The following is a 20,527-nucleotide window of genomic DNA, read 5'->3' as shown; positions in this document are numbered from 1 at the left end:
CTCAAACTCCTGATCTCAAGTGATCCACCTGCCTCAGCCTCCCAAAGTGCTGGGATTACAGGTGTGAGCCACCACACCTGGCCTATTTCGCTATATTCTATTTTACATATAACAAAATAAACTTTTTTTTTTTTTTTTTGAGATGAAGTCTCACTCTGTCTCCCAGGCTGGGGTGCAGTAGCAGGATCTCAGCTGACTTCAACCTCCGCCCCCGCCCAGGTTCAAGTGACTTTCCTGCCTCAGCCTCCTGAGTGGTGGGATTACAGGCATACACCACCATGCCCAGCTAATTTTTGTATTTTTAGTAGAGACAGGGTTTCACCATGTTGGCCAGGCTGGTCTTGAACTCCCTAACCTCAAGTGATCTGCCCGCCTTAGTCTCCCAAAGTTCTGGGATTACAGGCGTGAGCCACCGCGCCCAGCCCAAAAGAAACTTTTAAATTAGGAGTTAAGAATCTCAGTCAGTATGACAGATTGGGTAGAAATATCCCTCTGTATAGGAAAAACTCTCTAACCGTGTTTTTCCTCTACTCTCACACCATAGTAATCACCAATACAGAAGAAGACTTCTTGTGACCAAATGTGTGGGGGCTTTTTCCAAATACACCAAGCAACAGACACCAGCTGGGTGTCCTCTAACGAACTGTCTACCCTGAGATACTGTCAGATTCCATAGGCTGAGGGCTCAGTTCCCAAGACTGACCGTCTCCACATGCCAGTCACAAGTCTAAGCCTCAGGAACTTCTGACTGACCCACTTCAAGTTGAGGCTCAAGACCGCGGTCTTTGGGTTCACCTAATTTGCTGGAGCGGCTCACAGAACTCAGGGAAAGTTAACTTAGGTTTACTGGTTTACTCTAAAGAATACTGCAAAAGATACAGATGAGGGGATGTGTAGGGCGGTATGAGGAAAAGGGCACGGCCCTTCCATGCTCTGCCTGGATGCAACATCCTCCAGGAACCTCCCTGTGTTCAGCTATCCAGAAGCTCCATGAACACAGTCCTCCTGGGTTTTTATGGAAGCTTCACAATGTCAGCATTCCTTCCTCCAGGGCATTGGGCGCAACACTCTCATAGGCAGAACATTAGATTCCTGCCTTGGGGTAAGTCAAAGGAGGGCAGGAGCAGCTCAGAGGGTTGCCTCTGAGGCCTAACACATCCAACGTTATAACAAAAAACTGTAACAAGGGCTATGGGGCGTTATGAGCCAGGAACCATGGACAAAAAATAGTATATATCATAACACCATATCCCCCCATCCAAACACTTCAAAACACTGAACAAACATATGATAACAAAAATATCATCTAAAACCTAGATAAAGTAGAAATCTCCAGGTACCAGAACTAGAGGGAAGTGGAAGTTAGGTCAATGTATGGAAGCTGAGGCCAAGGGGCTCATAGAGAAATCCACAGCAGCAAGAGGCCTGAATAGCTGGGGGCTGGGGCTTTAGTGACCACATATGCAGTGAGAGGGGTCCAGGAGATGGTCACCTTACACCACGAGCTGTTAGTGAGGCACTTACAAAAAGCTGGAGGTCATAAAAAGCTGCTCCATATGTGAAATAGTTCTAGAGGAACATCATTTACTAATCTGAGAAAACAGCTAGAGAGCTTGTCATCTGCTTGGGCAAAGAGTAGAAAATGAGCGGCCTATAAAATTTGAAATCAGGCTTGTAGTACATGTAAGAAATGAGGTTAAATGCATACAGTGGCTCACGCCTGTAATCCTAGCACTTTAGAAAGCTGAGGCCTGTGGATCGCTTGAGCCCAAGAGCTCAAGACCAGCCTGGGCAACATGGTGAAACCCCATCTCTACAAAAACACAAAAATTAGCCAGGCGTGGTGGTGCATGTCTGTAGTTCCATCTGTTTGTGGGGGCTGAGGCTGGAGGATGACTTTGAGTCAGGGAGGTCGAGGCTGCAGTGAGCCAGTGAGCCATGATCACACCACTTCATTCCAGTACAGCCTGGGCAACAGACTGTGACCCTGTCTCAAAAAAAAAAAAAAAAAAAAAAGACAGGTCAAGGTAACTCATGCCTGTAATTCCAGCACTTTGGAGGCCAAGGCAGTTGGATCACCTGAGGTTGGGAGTTCAAGACCAGCCTGGCCAACACAGTGAAACCCTGTCTCTACTAAAAATACAAAAATTAGCCTGGTGTGGTGGCATGCCCCTGTCGTCCCAGCTACTCAGGAGGCTGAGGCAGGAAGATCGCTCGAACCCAGGAGGTAGAGGTTGCAATGAGCCAAGATCACATCATTGTACTCCAGCCTGGGTGACAGAGCAAGACTCCATCTCCATCTCAAAAGAGAAAACATATATCATAACACCACACATGTGTTAAAACTTGTAATGATGTGGCTAAAGCAGTATTTAGAGGTAAATTTATAGATTTAAATAAATTTCCTGAAAAACAAAAAGTAACATAGGCATGAATTCAAGTAGCTAGAAACAGAAGAAATGTAGATAAAAGTAAAAATAATGAAAAACAAAAAATAGAGATAAGAACAAGCTATTTATTTGAAAAGACTAAGTAGTAGACCTCTATATTAATAAAGAAAAAGAGTTGTCACAAATAAACAATATTAAGAATAATAAAAGGGCAAGGAGTGGTGGTGGCTCATGCCTGTAATCCCAATACTTTCAAAGGCTGAGGCAAGAGGATCACTTGAGGACAGGAGTTTCAGACCAGTCTGGCCAACATAGCAAGACCCCATCTCTACAAAAATTACAAAACTTAGCTGGGCATAGTGGTGCACACCTGTAGTCTCAGCTACTAGGGAGGTTGAGGCAAGAGGATAGCTTGAGCCCAGGAGTTTGAGGCTGCAGTGAGCTATGATGGTGTCACTGCACTCCAGCAGTGGGTGACACTGCTGTCACCTGTCTCTAAAAAATAGATCTTGTCTCTAAAAAATAAATAAATAAGCCGAGAGCAGTGGCTCATCCTTATAATCCAAGCATTTTGGGAGGCCGAGGCCAGGGGGATCACGAGGGCAGGAGTTCGAGACCATCCTGGCTAACACGGTGCAACTCTGTCTCTACTAAAAATACAAAAAGTTAGCTGGGTGTGGTGGCACGTGCCTATAATCCCAGCTACTCAGGAGGCTGAAGCAGCAGAATTGCTTGAACCCAGTTGTCGGAGGTTGCAGTGAGCAGAGATCATGCCACTGCACTCTAGCCTGGGAAACAGAGCAAGACTCCATCTCAAAGAAAAAAAAAAAAAGAAAAACATATATGAAAGAGGAAAAGCCACTCAACTTACTTAATAGGATCAATACAAGCTTGATACCAAACAATATAAGAACAATTTTCTTTTTCTTTTCTTTTCTTTTTTTTTGAGATGGAGTCTTGCTCTATCACCCAGTCTGGAGTGCACTGGCATAATCTCAGCTCACTGCAATCTCCACCTCCCAGGTTTAAGCAATTTTCGAGCCTCAGCCTCCTAAGTAGCTGGGATTACAGGTGCATGCCACCACACCCGGCTAATTTTTGGCATTTTTAGTAGAGATAGGGTTTCGCCATGTTGGCCAGGCTGGTCTTGAACTCCTGACCTCAAGTGATCTGCCCGCCTCAGCCTCCCAAAGTGCTGGGATTACAGGCGTGAGCCACCACACCCAGCCAGAGCAATATTTTAAAAAGAAAATTCTAGAACAGCTTCACTTACGAACATTTGCAAAAATCCTAAATAAAATACTAGCAACTGATACCCTACAGAATATACCTGTATATTTATGTACATATGTTTCAACATAATTAATACACTCATCTTATTTATCATATTGTAATATCAAGAAAAAAAGGGCCAGGCGCGGTGGCTCAAGCCTGTAATCCCAGCATTTTGGGAGGCCAAGATGGGCGGATCACGAGGTCAGGAGATCGAGACCATCCTGGCTAACCCGGTGAAACCCCGTCTCTACTAAAAAATACAAAAAACTAGCCGGGTGAGGTGGCGGGCGCCTGTAGTCCCAGCTACTCGGGAGGCTGAGGCAGGAGAATGGCATAAACCCGGGAGGCAGAGCTTGCAGTGAGCTGAGATCCGGCCACTGCACTCCAACCTGGGCGACAGAGCGAGACTCTGTCTCAAAAAAAAAAAAAGAAAAGAAAAAGAAAAAAAGATCATCTCATATAGTCATGAAAAAGATATTAAAGTATTAAGTAAAATCTATACTCAGTCATGATATAATTTTTACCTTGTTACAAAATATTAAGAAAAGAGCAAAGTTCTTAATTTAATAAAGACTATCTACTGAAACCTTAAGCAAACTTCATGCTTAATGGAGAAACTTTAAGAGCAGTTAAAGTTAAAGACAGTAAGAAGACAAGGGTGCCTGCCATCACAGTTCTGTTGGACACTGTACTGGACCATCTACCCCAATGCAATAAGTTAAGAAAAAGATGTAGGAGTCATAGAAATGGAAAAGATAAATTATTATTGTTTTATGATTGTCTATATAGAAAAATTCAAGAATTACCTATATGCAGACTATTAGAACTAATAAGAGAATCAGCTGGGATGCTGGGTAAAAAAACAAAATCAAAAATCAGCAATGTTTGCTTCTATGGGCCAGCAAGTAAACTAGAGAATATACTAGGACAAAAGATATTGTTTAAAATATCAACAAAATCTATAAGAAGTAAATATAGCAAAAGTTGTAGAAGACATTTATAGGGGAAATCACCAGTAATCATTCACCTGAATAAAATGAGAAGCTAGGAAGAGCCAGCATTGAAAAGATGTCAGTATTAATTGAACACAATTTCAAAGAGAATCTCAACAGGATTTTCTATGTGTGTGCAACTAGACAAACTAACGTTTATATAAACTGGTCAAATCCAAGATGGCTCAGAAATTGTGAAAAAATATAAAAGTAATCATGATAGCTAACCATTTTTGTGTTCTTCCTTATATAGCAGGTATCATTCTAACTTTTTTTTTTTTTTTTCTGGCATGTCACTCTGTCACCCAGGCCGGAGTGCAATGGCACGATCTCGGCTCACCGCAACCTCTGCCTCCTAGGTTCACGCTATTCTGCCTCAACCTCCCGAGTAGCTGGGATTACAGGCACCTGCCACCACGCTTGGCTAATTTTTGTATTTTTAGTAGAGATGGGGTATTACCATGTTGGCCAGGCTGGTCTCAAACTTTTGACCTCAGGTGATCTGCCCACCTTGGCCTCCCAAAGTGCTGGGATTATAGGCGTGAGCCACCACACCTGACCTACTCTAACATTTTCATGCACTATCTCTTCACAATATCTTTGTTTAGATACTATCATTATTTATATTTCATAGATGAGGAGACTGAGAGAACCTGGCAACTTACCCAAGGTCACACAGCTCACTGGGTAATCACAAATCCTCACAAATTTGTTTTTTAGGCTTTTTGATTTATTTTTTGAGACAGGATGTCGCTCTGTCACCCAGGCTGGAGTGCAGTGGCCTGATCTCAGCTCACTGGAACCTCTGCCTCCCGGGCTCAAGTGATCCTCCCACCTCAGCCTCCCAAGTAGCTGGGACCACAGGGCACGACACCATCCCCAGCTAATTTTTACATTTTTCATAGAGGCAGGGTCTCATCATGTTGCCCAGGCTGGTCTCAAACTCCTGGGCTCAAGCGATCAGCCCGCCTCAGCCTCCCAAAGTGCTAGGATTAGAGGCGTGAACCACCGTGCCCAGCTACACAAATCTGTGTAATTACAAATGCTCACTGACTGCTGGGTAGGATAAAATTTTCTAAATCCATACCTAGACATACCTGTGGAACATTTTAGAGAAAATCTTAAAAGCTACCAGGGAGAAGGCAGATTATAATAAAATGACAATCATATGTGATCAGATTTCTTGTCCTGACCTCAGTTGATCCCCCCACATCGGCCTCCCAAAGGGCTGAGATTACAGCCATGAGCCACCGCGCCCAGCTGAAAGCCTTCCTCTTAAGGCATGTTTGTTACATAATGGGCCAGGGGCTCTAAGAATGCTGATCCTTCTAGGGATCTCAAGGTACCTTCCACAAAGAGAATGGATGGGTGATCCCTAGGAGCAGCTTGCCTGTGAGGGGACATGGTAGTACAGGATGTCAGCATTTTTCCCCAGAGCTCTCCCCAGAATCGCTCACACTAAATATTTCCATCTCACCCAATCAGTCAGACTCACCAATGCATGGAATCATCCACATAGCCAAGCTTTTAAAAGATAATCTGTTGCTGTGTTTTCACAGTAATAAGCATCCAGCAATGAGCTTTTTATTCTCTTTCTTATTCCATGGTAAACCCTTGACTTACCCTGACATTCCATGTAACACACAGGTACATTTGAGCCTGGGTGCTTTCCCTGGGTCTTTTTACCCATCACACTCTCCTGCCGTGTGACAGGAGAGTGTGTGACACCCTGGAATCTGCAGAGCTCTGAAGACATAATTTGCCTGATCTACTTTAAAAATCTTGCCTTGTACTAAGGATTGATCCAGAATCCCATAAGGTTCCTGGAATTCCAGGCTGGCCAGGAAGCCTCCATGGAATTCTGGATTCTTCTGGTGAGTAAAGCTAGCTTGCAAGGAAGGGGTGAGCTACCTCTAAATCTGGAGCAGTTACCAAAGACTTCTTAAGAGAAGTGACTGGGGGAGCTGGAAGAGATGGGAGGCATTTTACATTTTACATATCAGTGTGTTTTTGTTTTTGCTTTTGTTTGTTTCCCCACCATCCCCCCCCACCCCCCCCCACCCCCACCGCTCAGGAAACAGGGTCTCGCTCTGTTGCCCAGGCTGGAGTGCAGTAGAGTGACCATAGGTCACTGAAGCCTCCATCTCCTAGGCTCAGGTGATCCTCCCAGCTCAGCCTCCTGAGTACTTGGGACTCAGGCATGTGCCACATGCCTGACTAATTTGCCCTACTTAGTCTTGAACTCCTGGACTCAAGTGATCCTTCCACCTCAGCCTCCCAAAGTGCTGAGGTTATAGACACCAGCCACGGTGCCCATCAGTTCTTACTAAAGCATGAAACATTTTCACTTTCCTTTTCTACTTTTTCCTTATAATTAAAATAATAATAATACATGTGCAGGGAGATGGTAGACAGTAGCGATAGAGATGCATAGACTTTAGCCACTGACCTAAATTCAACACTTGATTCCAGCACTTAGTGGCTGTGTGACCTCGGATGAGTTACCCTTCTGGTTCTAGTTTCTGAAACTCCATAATGAAAATAATAGTAATACTTACCTCAAAGAGTTTTCAAATGAAATACCATATGTAAGTGCTTAGTTATCAGTAAATGTTAGCTATTATTATCATAAAATTTGAGAAATGCAAGTACGAAGAAAATAAAAAAACAACTATACTCTCACCATCCATTTTGATGCATATAATTCCAGTATTTTCTGGATGTATTTTCAAAGAGTAAAATTATAGTGCTTTCTATTTTGTAATTTGCTTTTAAAAATTAACTCCAGGCCGGGCGTAGTGGCTCACACCTGTAATCTCAGCATTTTGGGAGGCTGAGGTGGGTGGATCACCTGAGGTCTGCAGTTCAAAACCAGCCTGACCAACACGGAGAAACCCCATCTCTACTAGAAATACAAAATTAGCCGGGCATGGTGGCACATGCCTGTAGTCCCAGCTACTCAGGTGGATGAGGCAGGAGAATCGCTTGAACCCAGGAGGTGGAGGTTGCAATAAGCCGAGATCGTGCAATTGCACTCCAGCCCAGGCAAGGAGAGCAAAACTTTGTCACACACACACACACACACACACACACACACAAGTCCTATGTAATTCAACATTCTAATACAACATGATTTTAAAAGGCCACATAGTATTCCTTTGGGCTACTTTACATCTTCTTTTTTTTCCTTTTTTTTTTTTTTGAGACAGAGTTTTGCTCTTGTTGCCCAGGCTCGAGTGCAGTGGCACGATCTTGGCTCCCTGCAACCTCCACCTCCCAGGTTCAAGCAATTCTCCTACCTCAGGCTCCTGAGTAACTGAGATTATAGGTGCCTGTCACCACACCCAGCTAATTTTCCATATTTTTAGTAGAGACAGGGTTTCATCATGTTGGCCAGGTTGGTACTGAACTCTTGACCTTAGGTGATCCACCCGCCGTGGCCTCCCAGAATGTTGGGATTACAAGCGTGAGCCACTGAGCCCGGTCTACATCTTTTTTTTTCTTTTCTGAGATGGAGTCTCGCTCTGTCGCCCAGGCTGAAGTGCAGTGGCGCAGTCTCAGCTTACTGCAACCTCCATCTCCCAGGTTCAAGTGATTCGCCTGCCTCAGCCTCCCGAGTACGTGGGATTATAGGCACCTGCCACCATGCCTACCTAATTTTTGCATTTTTAGTAGAGACAGGGTTTCACTATGTTGGCCAGGCTGGTCTCGAACTCTTGACTTCATGATCTGCCCGCCTCGGCTTCCCCAAGTGCTGGGATTACAGGCGGAAGCCACTGAGCCCAGCCCATCTTTTTTTTCTTAAGAGATGGGGTCTCACTTTGTTGCCCAGTCTGGTCTTAACTCCTAGCCTCAAGTGATCCTCTGGCCTCCACTTCCCACAGTGCTAGGGTTACAGGCATGAGTCACCACACCTAGCACTTCATAGGTATGAGCCGCTGTGCCTGGACTTTTCCTTTTTTATTTATTTGTATCATTTTGCTTCTTAACCACCTCTGCCTTCCTTGCTCTCCACCAGTCCCACACTTCATGTATTGATATTTCCAACTCATCTGACTTGTCCAGATGATAAGTAGCTGCTTTCTGTGGCTGTCTGGAGATGTAGCCTTCATCTCACCATCCTGACCACCTGCTCCTTAGGTCCAGGCCCCCGTGGCCTTCATTACATCCCCAGCCTCTCCTCGGGCTGCTGGGCAGACTCTTGTGCCCATGACAAACCATCCAGTTTAACAATATTTCATGAGGTGGTGCAAAAGCTGGACAAGGCAGAAAGGCAACTTTTCTCTAAACTGTATAAGGTTGACTTCCAGGATATTAAGTGAACTATTAAAAATTCCCAGGAAGAGGAAGAGACTAAGATTTTTATCTGAGCACAGTACATTGTTTTTCTAAGCAACAGGGCCAAACAAGTTCAGAATTTATAGAGTTACTTTTTTTTTCTTCTTTTTTTTTTTTTTTTTTGATTTACTTTTTGAATGGAAGTCACAACATTTGCCTATCAGTTATTTTTTTTTTCTTTTTTTTAGACAGAGTCTTGCTCTGTCGCCCAGGCTGGAGCGTAGTGGTGTGATCTCAGCTCACTGCAACCTCCGCCTCCCAGGTTCAAACGATTCTTCTGCCTCAACCTCCCGAGTAGCTGGGATTACAGGTTCCCGCCATGCCGCCCAGCTAGCTTTTGTATTTTTAATAGAGCCGGGGTTTCATCATGTTGGCCAGGCTGGTCTTGAACTCCTGACCTCAAGTGATCTGCCTGCCCCAGCCTCCCAAAGCGCTGGGATTACAGGCATGAGTCCCCGTGCCCTGCCTTAATGATGTTTTGAGACCACAGTAAAACATAACTGATTTATACCAATGGGGAACTGTCAAACTGAATCAGTGGAGAGAAGTGAATTACATTCTTTTTAACATAAACTTTTATTTCCAGTAGAACTCAAATAAAATAAAATCTTTATTTCCAAATGGTCTAATACTTGGACCTGCTTTTTAAGGAGTTGCTCAGAATCTGATCTACTACATTTGTTACAACCACATTTATTGTTTGTATGGAAACAGGAGTGGCTAAAGTTTTGAGAAGTGTGTTCTTCCTAAAAACGTAAAAATTCAACATCCCCCAGCAACCATGCTCACCCAGTTCGCTCCTCAGTAGAGCTTTTTCTTCCCACCTTATGTGGAAGAAAACCCCAGCTCAGGCTGCTCCCCGCTGCTCTGGTTGTGAGTGAGTGTGCAGAGGTTTGCAATATCAGCCCCAGGTCAAGCCCTGAAAAATCTCTCCAGACTCCAGACTTGATCTGTCCAGACCCATCCGAGAATTAATAGGCTCCCCATCGTGCCCAGAGAAGCAAGCCTGTCATGGAAACACTGATTCAATCATAATAACTACTGACATAAAAACCACACAAATGAACTAAACATTTCTTCCACCCAATCAGAGTCTAGGGGAGGCCATATCTTCAGGATTAAAATAAGTAGGGCTGTTTTTATTATGTGGTCCAGCTCATTTGAGCCTCTCCCATTGCCTTGTTTTCACAGCTCCCTTTTATGAGAAAGAAAGTGGGAGTGGGGGAGTTGGGAGGGAGACTGGAGCTATGCAGACGGGAATGCCAGGCTGGGAATATCAACAGTGTGGTGCATGTCAGGCAAACTAAAACTTCTAGCCTGGAGGAGGCTGTAATCGTGTTTGCGGTTAGTCTGAAAACAAACTACACTGAACTTCTATCTCCCAGGAAAACAGTCGGGTGTGGACTGAAGTCAAAAATTAGTATTTTTAGCAAGTATTCTCTCTCTTCCGTTTATTATTTTCTTCCTTTTTCTGTCTTTAGATATTAGAAACGCTAATTACATAAAGTATCATTATTCTTAGAAGAAAGCACAGTTAGAGGAGTTAAAAATAAAACGATGCCAAACCAACAGAAACAGTGCATTCCTAAGGAGGAATATATTTTAATTTTTCCCTGTACCCACGAGGTTTGTGGGCCCAAGGGACCCAACCCCGATACCCAGTGAATGGTCATACCTGCAGGAAATGTTTGGGCCAGTGTGGTGCCCCCGCGGCTGTGGCCCGGTGGCCTGACTCCTTGCCTTCCTTCCAAGGCAGGAGGGGACTCCGGGCTGCAGGCGCCGGCTGAGGTCCGAGCTGAGGTCCCAGGGAGCGGGAAGGGGGCAGCAGCCCAAATAACAGCAGTCAGAAAGAGGAGGGAGTCTGGGGGCGGGAGAGAGACACAGAGGCCCCGAGGGAGGCGTGAAGGGCGCAGAGCTGGTGGCCCGGGTCCGAGAGGTCGAGGGGCCGCGCGAGGGTGAGAACGAGCCCTGGCCCTCGCCCGCGAAACTTAGTCGATACTCTTTTTTTTTTTTTTGCTGTTTGAGTTTTCTCTTTAGAGTCGGACCCCAGTCCCAGCAGCAGCCTCAGAACAGAGGGGAGGCAAGGAGTCCCTGCCGGGGGGCCACCCCTCTGCGGGCCCCAGGGCGCCCTTGGGGGCGGCCAGGGCGGGCGCGGGGAGATGGGGAGGCGCCGAGCGGCCCTGGAGACGCCCGTGTCCCGGGACGCCCGCAAACTTTCCCAGAGACGGCGGGAGGCCCCATCCTGGAGAGGGGGTCCCAGGCCTCTCCGTCTCTGTCCCCCGGGGCTGGTCACTCACCGGCAGCGCGGTTGGAGCTCCGATACTGGCCGCAGCCATCCACACCGGGAGGAGGAGAAAGAGGAGGGAGAGGAGGAGGAGGCGGAGGAGGGCCCGGGGCCGCCGAGTGGAGCGCGGGGAGGGGCGGCCGCAGCTCAGGGACTCCTCCCGCTTCCGCCCCCGCCCCTCCTACCCCGCTGAGCCTTCTCTCTTCACGCCTTCTTTTCCACCCCGAATCTCCGAAAGTTTTTCTGGTGTCCGACGCTCCATTCTCTCCCCTCCAGTGCATCTTCTGTCCCCGAGTCTCCAGCCTCCCAGAGGAGGGGAGAGCGCTCCCTCCCGCAAAAGTCGGGGGGGGGGGGGGGGGGGGGGGGGGGGGTAAGTATATGAGTTACGTTTCGATGCCCCCTTGAAACAGATAGCTTGGATCCTTGGGAGGTCTGAAGTCACCCAGCACCCCCAGACCTTGTCCTCACCTCTGGGTGGGGATGATGGAGGACCTTTGCGGTCGTGCTTTCTAAGTTGCTTCATGGAGTTTTGTTTTGTTTTGTTTTGTACCCCCCACCTTGTGATTAGGAGAACTAAAGAATTACTAAAGCCCCACCTTCCTGGGCGAATCAATCACAGCAGGAGGAACGACACAAGATAGCTTAGTGAGGGCCAAGCTGTGGGGGCGGGGAGGAGGTAAACGCGTCCAGATGCCTCCTCTGTGCTGCCTGCAGAGTGCAGAGAGAGGGAGAAGGGGCGTTGTCCTCCCAGGAGAGGCTGCAGGGTGGCTCGTAGTCCCTATTCCGTCACCTGCTGGCAGATGACTCTAGGCAAGTCACTTGGCATCTCAGCCTCTTCCTCAAGTGGGGCTGCCTCAGTGGGAGCCAGTCAGAATGAAGGCACCCTCCCCAAAACCCAGGACTAGAGACTGAGCTGAGTTTGAACAGGCTCCCAGGGGAGAGAAAAGGGCATTTTACGTCCCAGGGCATGGTGCTTTGGAGGTTGGCAAGACTGGAAGGCTCAGGGGAAGTGGGCAATGTTTAGATGGGAAGGTGGAGCTGGGAATGAAGCAGAATATAGGAAATCCCTGAAAGTTTTTAAGCGAAGGTGTTCAATAGGCACCCAGTGAATCCTTGAGGATTCGAAATGACAAATAAGAAATACTGGTTTAACAGTGTGCAGGATGGACTACCTGGGAAGAAAGCGGTTGCATCCAAGGAGAGGGGTTAGGAGGTCCCGGTGAGCATCTCAACTTGAAGTACTATGCTGGAAGGTGGAAAGGAAATGAATTTTTTTTTTTTAATCATAAATTTCCTTGAGGAGCTGGGCTAACTCATAGGCAGTGCATCCAGAGTTGGTGAAAATGAGTGAACACTTCCTTGTATTTGCATGGCAGTGTAATTCTCTTTTAAATGTTCTTTCAGGTGTAGCCCTGTTTCTGACCTTGGAGTTCCTGGGTGAAATGGAAATATAGTCAGTACCCTATTTGACCCCCAGCCAGCGTTAAGAACCTGCCCTCAGGGCTTTGAGGAAGGAAACTGACATTCCAAGAGGGCACTTCTCGAGAGCGTGAAATCACACAGCCAGGATCTATTTAGGATACTTTTATTCTCAGATAAAACTACTAGTTGTGCTTATGCTTAATATATCCTAAACACAGAAAAAGGCACTGGTTTCTCCTCAGCTTCTCATTTCCTCCAGCTACCTTCCAGTAATGGTTAAGAGTTGAGGAAGGGCAGGTGAGAGCCTAGGGAATAGGAAGTCAACTGACTGGCTAGTTAACTTGCCAGAGATTGTTCCATGGAAACAGACAGGTACTGGACCCTGGTAAGGAGCTGAGAGAAGTGGAGCAAGAAGGACACAGGAAGCAGGATGAGGAGGAAGGGAAGAAAAAGAGAAGTGGCAGCTCCTCTTTGTTGTCCTCATGCTTTGACCCCAGGCATTTTGGGGTCCCCAAATTTAACCCCCAAATTGAACCTTTTGGGTCCTGTGTCCAGCCCACCTTTCACCAGTGGGTCTTCCACAGAGGTCAGCTCATCTCAGAAACCGCCACAAAGAACTGGAGACAGGACTCATGCTGGAAGCAACGCCACATTTGACAAACAGTAATCATCATTGCGTTTACAGAGTTCTGTATGCACCTTCTAAATTCTGTCATCTTTGAAAGAAGCAGTAGGGCCTTTATTAGTGGTTAGCCACTTGGTGAAAGAAATCTCTTTTGGAATCTTTGACACTTCTGCAAAGCAAATAGGCCCGTAATTTTCAAAAAACTAAATACAGTTGGTTGAAAACCATTTTGTCTTTTGCAAAGGACAGGCCTTCCCCCTCTGTGTGATTCAGCATTGCCCCAAAGGTTGCCAGTTTCATGAATGAAGATTTATTTCTTGCAGCTCCACCACGTATTTCCAAAGGATCCTTTCTGGTAGTGTCCCTTTGTATCAAAATCTGGTGGTAAACAGCTTAGCCTGGCCTCAATAGCTAAGCCACCACAGCCGTTCATCACAGCTGTGACCTCATTTTACTCCAGTTACTGTTCTTTCTCTTGCTTTACAATAAGTAGACCCTCAGACTATGTCATTCTCCTTTTTATTAGCAGATTTCTCTTTCCTGGCAGCTTTTTCATGGAAATATTTAGAACTTCCCAACTGTTTAACAAGAGATCCCCAAAGTATCTGTAGATGATGACCTAATAGGTGATTAGCTTGGAATTCCTTGAAACTCATGTCAGCTGAAGCTGTCAGGATCATTTAATATACATTCAAGGGGAGGGCTAAGTCCTAAATGCTTCATAGGAACATTCCTCTCTAAAAACTTGGCAAGAGCAAATCTCTATTTACATTATAACACTCATTCAAACTATGGCTTTTTGGCTGGGCATGGTGGCTCACGCCTGTAATCCCAGCACTTTAGGAGGCTGAGGCAGGCAGATCACCTGAGGTCAGGAGTTCAAGACCAGCCTGGTCAATATGGTGAAACCCCATCTCTACTAAAAATATGAAAATTAGCAGGGCGTGGTAGCGGGCGCCTGTGATACCAGCTACTCAGGAGGCTGAGGCAGGAGAATCACCTGAACCCAGGAGGCGGAGGTTGCAGTGAGCCAAGATAGCAACACTGTAGTCCAGCTTGGGTGACAGAGCAAGACTCCATCTCTCTATAGATATAGATATAGATATAGATATAGATATAGATATAGAGATATAATCTATATAGTTAAAATAGTTAAAATGAAATCGAAAAAGTTAAATCACCACTTGAGTACATGGTGCATTTTGCTGTGATGTTAGATAAACAAACACACTGTTTTTAAATGATTTATTTTTTTTTTTTTTTTTAGCTATAAGTAAACCCAAATACGCTTTGGATGGAAAATTTCAAAGATAAATAAAAAGCCCACATCTTCACTGAAAATGCCAAATGAAATCAATGATACTTAGGAGTATGATAATCAGTTCAGAATGGCTCAAGATTGACTGTCCTTTGTCCTGAGATGGGATACTCTTGAGTGTAGTTGAGCCACATTGATCATTGCTACAGCTGGCCAGTTCCTTGGCTTGATTCCTAAAATGTATCCAGCTTTCATTTATTGAAAACCTACTGTGTACAAGGCATTCTCCTAGGCACTGTGGGGGAGTAAGTATAAGGCACAGTTCCTGCCTCACAGCATGTTGCTGTTAAGGAAGATGGCATACATGAGTATAACTACATGAGACATGTTGACAATTTACCACAATACAAGAGGTCTCCTAAAGAAATATAGGAAGGCTGAAGAAAGGAAGAATATTCTCCACCATCTCAGCAAGATGTATGTGAATGACATTTTGTTCTTAGTTAACTGATCCGTGCTATTTCCATTCTTGGGCCTATTAAGATGTCACCACTAAGCTATTCCACTACTATCTAGTGTTTAGGGAAGCAGTGGAGAAATAATTAAAGCCACTGGTAAAACAAACACAAAGGTTCTAAATGGGGAGATACTTTTTGAGGCCCCTATACCTGCAAACAAGCCAACAGATTCCACAATGTTTCCATCTACCAGTCGATTCCTTCGATTCTTCTAATCCTTTTTTTTTTTTTTCTTTTGAGACAGGTTCTCACTCATTCTGTCACCCAGGCTGGAATGTGGTGGCGCACTCTTGGCTCACTGCAGCCTCCACCTCCCCGGTCATGGGTGATTCTCCCATCTCCGCCTCCTGAGTAGCTGGGACCACAGGCACATGCCACCACACCCGGTTAGTTCTGTTGTTGGTGTTGTTGCATTTTTTAGTAGAGGCAGGGTTTTGCCATGTTGCCCAGGCTGGTCTGGAATTCCTAGCCTCAAGTGATTCCCCCCACCTCGGCCTCCCAGAGTGCTGGAATTAACAGGGGTGACCCACCGCGCCCTGCATATTCCTCTTCTTATAAAGAGTTATCCTAATTCTCTCTAACCATTTTTTTTTTTTTTTTTTTTTTGGAGATTTGGAAGAGCTATAATGGGTTTTCCTGCTCCAATGCTTTGATTGCCAGTTAATTTCCTAATTTGGAGCTAACCACTAAACTGCTTAAAAATTTAAGACAAAGAGGCAACCACTTACTGACAAGCTTTCCATTTATTGCCATGGTATCTGAGGACATGGCTCTTAGCCGAGAACAGAAGCTTCCTCTTCTATCATAAAACAAACTATTCCCTTGTTAATATGGCTCTGCCAGATGTTTTCTTAGCCATCATCAAATATGTTGCTATCTTCATATGTAAAAGTAACAGAAGAGTTTGGAGTGTTTTAAGATCTGAGAGCAACTTCCAGGGTTAATGCTACATAAAACCATAAACTGCACGTTTTTCCTTCTGAATTCATATGTTCTTTATGAATTATAAAGGCTTAAATTCATAGCCATTTGGAGAGAGCTTTTTGTTCCAACTCTTTTGGTGGCTTTCTTAGCTAACTGCGTCTTCAATTTTTTTTCACACTTTTGTTTAGAAATGGTGTAGCTGAGTGTTGTTTTGTTTTGTTTCAAGGGGTAATGAACCTAGAAAGTGGTCATGTTGTTAAAAAGTATCTGTGTTAGTTAAGCCGGGCATGGTGGCTCATGCCTGTAATCCTACACTTTGTGAGGCCAAGGTGGGTGGATTGGGCGGATTACCTGAGGTCAGGAGTTCAAGACCAGCCTGGGCAACACGGTGAAACTCCGTCTCTACTAAAACACAAAAAATTCGCCAGGCATGGTGGCATCCACCTGTAGTCCCAGCTACTCAGGAGGCTGAGGCACAACAATCCTTGAACCCAGGAAGCGGAGGCTGAAGTTGAGCTGAGATCGTACCACTGCACTCCAGCCTGTGTGCCTGGGTGACAGCCCAAGACTCTGCCCCTGCCTCCCCCTCCCCCCTTCCCCCCCCCAAAAAGTATCTGTGTTAGTTGAACTGATACAGTTTCTTACAAAAAACAATGGAGAATCCAGTTGTATCAGCTTTGCAAATTGAGTAGTATTGCGGGTAACAACTAAATTGGGGGAGGGGGGTGGTGGCAATGAAGGATATGACAAAACAATGGTTTTATCAGTTTCTTAAAGTGTGCCTGGAGGCTCTTACCCACCCCTTCAACCCAAGATAGCTGGGTTTGCTATTGAACAGTGTGAATGGTGCCCTCCAGAGCTGTGCAACCAGGTAATTTACTCCCCCTCTTCCTATTAAATTACCTTTTTTTCTCCTTTGAAATGGTTTTTTTTTTTTTTTTTTTTTTTTGAGATGCAGTCTCCTTCTGTTGCCCAGGCAATCTCGGGTCACTGCAACCTCCGCCTCCTGGGGTCAAGCAGTTCTCCTGCCTCAGCCTCCTCAGTAGCTGGGATTACAGGCATGCGCCACCACAACCAGCTAATTTTTGCATTTTTAGTAGAGACAGGGTTTCACCATGTTGACCAGGCTGGTCTCGAACTCCTGACCTCAAGTGATCCACCTGCCTCAGCCTCCCAAAGTGCTGAGATTACAGGCATGAGCCACTGAGCCAGGCATCATTTGAAATTTCTTGTAACACAATTCCAACTTTTTTTCTCACTCGGAATTTCTTGTAACATAAGCCCACTTTAATGAAAAACACATTTATATATGCATGAAATAAAAAGCAGGAACAAGCAAAAAAGTTAATAGCTAAAAATCTCTGCTCCTGATACTTTTCCTCATTTTCCAAATTTTTAAAAATTTTAATATATATATTTTTAATAGAGATGGGATTTCCCTATGTTGCCCAGGCTGGTCTCAAACTCCTGGGCTCAAGCGATCCTCCTGCCTCGGCCTCCTAAAGTGCTGGGATTATAGGTGTAAGCCACCACACCTGGCCCGGTATTCCAGATTTTCAACAACAGGTATGTAATATATAATCAGGAAAAAGCAGGAAGTTTTGTTTCAATTTTGAAAATTCCATCTTCTCCAGAAAGCAACGAATGATTTTTTTTTTTTGGAGACACAGTCTCACTCTGTCATCCAGGCTCAAGTGCAGTGGTATGATCCCGGCTCACTGCAACCTCTGCCTCCTGGGTTCAAGCAATTATGCCTCAGCCTCCCGAGTAGCTGGGATTACAGGAGTGCACTAGCAGGCCTGGCTAATTTTTATATTTTTAGTAGAGACAGAGTTTCACCATGTTAGCCAGGATGGTCTTGAACTCCCGACCTAAGGTGATCCACCTGCTTTGGCCTCCCAATGTGCTGGGATTACACGCATGAGCCACTGCTCCTGGCCTGCAATGAATGATTAATTAAAAGAAAAGTCTTTTTTTTTTTTTTTTTCCTGGTTTTCACTCCTATGCAGATTTCAATCCCTACTTTGTGCATAGACTGAGAATCTCCTCTTTTTTTGGGCAGGGGAGAGGACAGAGTGAGACTCTGTCACCCAGGCTGGAGTGCAGTGGTATGGTCTCGGCTCACTGCAACCTCCACCTCCCGGGTTCAAGTGATTCTCCTGTCTCAGCCTCCTGAGTGGCTGGGACTACAAGTGGGTGCCACCACACCCAGCTAATTTTTGTATTTTTAGTAGAGATAGGGTTTCACTATGTTGGCCAAGCCGGTCTCAAACTCCTGACCTCGTGATCCGCCTGCCTCAGACTCCCAAAGTGCTGGGATTACAGGCATAAGCCACTGCACCTGGCCTCTTGTTTTTGGTTTTATTTGAGACGGGGTTTCGCTCTTGTTGCCCAGGCTGGAGTGTAATGGTGCGATCCTGGCTCACTGTAACCTCCACCTCCCAGGTTCAAGCAATTCTCCTGTCTCAGCCTCCTGAGTAGCTGGGACTACAGGTGCCCGCCACTACGCCAGGCTAATTTTTTGTATTTTTAGTAGAGACGGGGTTTCACCATGTTGGCCAAGCTGGTCTCAAACTCCTGACCTCAGGTGATCCACCTGCCTCGGCCTCCCAAAGTGCTGGGATTACAGGCATAAGCCACCATGCCTGGCTGATCTCCTCTTTCACTTTCCATGCCACAAGAGGCCCAGACAAGAGAGAAAGAGAATTTGTTCAAGAGGTGGGCTGTAAACACAAGTAGAGGGTCAGGGCAGTCACTAGAAGGGCTTATGGAGTTGAGAAAGGGTTGTTTTAAGGATGAGAGGCACTTGATGCCCAGGATATTAAGGAAGGCAGATCTCAAGACAACAGCAGTGCTGCCATCCCAGAGATCAAATGAGACAGTCTGGAGCACGTCAGATGGTTCTGGGAGAGAATTCCTGAAGATGGAAGTTGGCTGAACACCCAACTGACTTTGACCACACTGCGAGGAGTGTTCCATATCCGGGAGAGAAGTTAGGAATAAACTAGTGATAAGTACCATAGAAAACATTGTGAATAATTTTTTAAAAAAAGACTCCAGGGAAAACAGAGTTGTACAAGAAAGGAAAACTAATCACAGTAAATTACATGACTCAGCTATCACCAGTATTTGAATAGTCATAATGAAGTACATGCTGAATACTGACCCAGTCCAAATGTTTTTGGCTTTTTGAGATGGAATCTCGCTGTGTTGCCCAGGCTGGAGTGTAGTGGCGCAATCTTGACCCACTGCAACCTCTGCCTCCCAGGTGCAGGTGATTTTCCTGCCTCAGCCTCCCAAACAGCTGGGATTACAGACACATGCCACCATGCCCGAATAATTTTTGTATTTTTGGTAGAGATGGGGTTTCACTATGTTGGCCAGGCTGGTCTTGAGCTCCTGACTTCAAGTAATCTGCCCATCTCGGCCTCACTAAGTGCTGGGATTACAGGTGTGAGCCACCATGCCTGGCCTTTAGTTTTATTTTTTTAGAGACTAGGTCTCACTCTGTTGCACAGGCTAGAATGCAGTAGGACAATCATGGCTCACTGCAGCCTTCGAACTCCTGGGCTCAGGCAATCATCCTGCCTCAGCCTCCTAAGTACCTAGGAGTACAGGCATGAGCCACAGGGCTAGACCCAAATGTCAATGTAACTAGTTTAAACAGTGAGTGTATGTATGTGTATGTGAGTGACGCAAAGGGGAGGCAGATGAAACAAATAGTCATCTTCCAACTGTAAATTCAATTAATAATGCCTAACAAGAAGAGCAAAGGTAGCATGCCATTTGGAAATACAGATAACAAAATAGTGAATGAAACAGGTTTTTCTGTGGGGAGCATGAAATGGCAGGAGGATCAGGGGTCTATTTTGTTTGTTTTGCCTTATTTTATCTTAGTAATAACTGTTTAAGAACAGCCTAACGCAAACTAAGTTCAAAACTTAATTAAAAAAGACAGATACAGGCTGGGCGCAGTGGCTCACACCTGTAATCCAGCACTTTGGGAGGTCAAAGTGGGTGGATCACCTGAGGTCACGAGTTTGAGATCAGCCTGACCAACAAGGTGAAACTCCGTCTCTACTAAAAATACAAAAATTAGCCAGGCGTGGTGGTGGCACCTGTAGTCCCAGCCACTTAGGAAGCTGAGGCACGAGAATCACTTGAACCCAGGAGGTGGGGGTACCACCAGATATGGTGCCATTGAACTCCAGCCAGGGCAACAGAGTGAGTCCCTGTCAAAACAAGAACAACAAAAATATACACACACACACACACACACACACACATATTTATACAGATACTACTTTAAAAAGAAACGCCTCCTTGTTTTTTTTTTTTTTTTTTTTTTTGAGATGGGGTCTCACTCTGTCACCCAGGCTGGAGTGCAGCAGCATGATTTCAGCTCACTGCAACCTCTGCCTCCCAGGTTCAAGCAATTCTCCCGTCACAGCCTAACAAGTAGTTGGGACTACAGACGGCGACCACTCCGGGCAAATTTTTG

At 45.6% G+C, this 20,527-nt stretch overlaps 2 protein-coding genes across 3 annotated transcripts in view; both read right to left on the bottom strand.

The window, feature by feature from the left end:
- STON1 (stonin 1) overlaps positions 1-11,409 on the bottom strand; it is a 61,888-nt gene extending 50,479 nt beyond the window's left edge. Inside the window, exon 1 of one of the 2 annotated variants that reach the window (XM_023223820.3) lies at positions 11,293-11,409. The gene's annotated coding sequence lies outside the window, so the exon portion shown is untranslated. Of the gene's footprint in view, positions 1-10,670; positions 10,800-11,292 lie in introns of those variants that run through there. The other variant, XM_026456099.2, reaches the window with a different exon arrangement.
- Positions 9,575-11,581, bottom strand: LOC113225126 (WAS/WASL-interacting protein family member 3-like). The gene is made up of 2 exons (XM_026456100.1): positions 11,296-11,581; positions 9,575-10,866 (listed from the first exon to the last, which is right to left on the bottom strand). The coding sequence occupies exons 1-2, from the start codon at positions 11,558-11,560 to the stop codon at positions 10,598-10,600; spliced, it is 534 nt and encodes a 177-aa protein (XP_026311885.1). The 5' UTR covers positions 11,561-11,581; the 3' UTR covers positions 9,575-10,597.
- Between the last annotated feature and the right edge of the window lie 8,946 nt (positions 11,582-20,527).

The sequence above is a fragment of the Piliocolobus tephrosceles genome, chromosome 15, assembly GCF_002776525.5.
Source record: "Piliocolobus tephrosceles isolate RC106 chromosome 15, ASM277652v3, whole genome shotgun sequence".
Classification (NCBI taxonomy): domain Eukaryota; kingdom Metazoa; phylum Chordata; class Mammalia; order Primates; family Cercopithecidae; genus Piliocolobus; species Piliocolobus tephrosceles.
Note: the sequence above shows the minus strand (reverse complement) of the source record. Positions and strands in the feature narration are given on the sequence as shown.

Coding starts and splice junctions, on each gene's coding strand:
- LOC113225126 (XM_026456100.1), bottom strand. CDS start 11,560: ATGCACTGGAGGGGAGAGAATGGAGCGTCGGACACCAGAAAAACTTTC. Junction 10,867..11,295: donor TCGGAGCTCCAACCGCGCTG/CCGGTGAGTGAC, acceptor TGTGTCTCTCTC/CCGCCCCCAGACTCCCTCCT.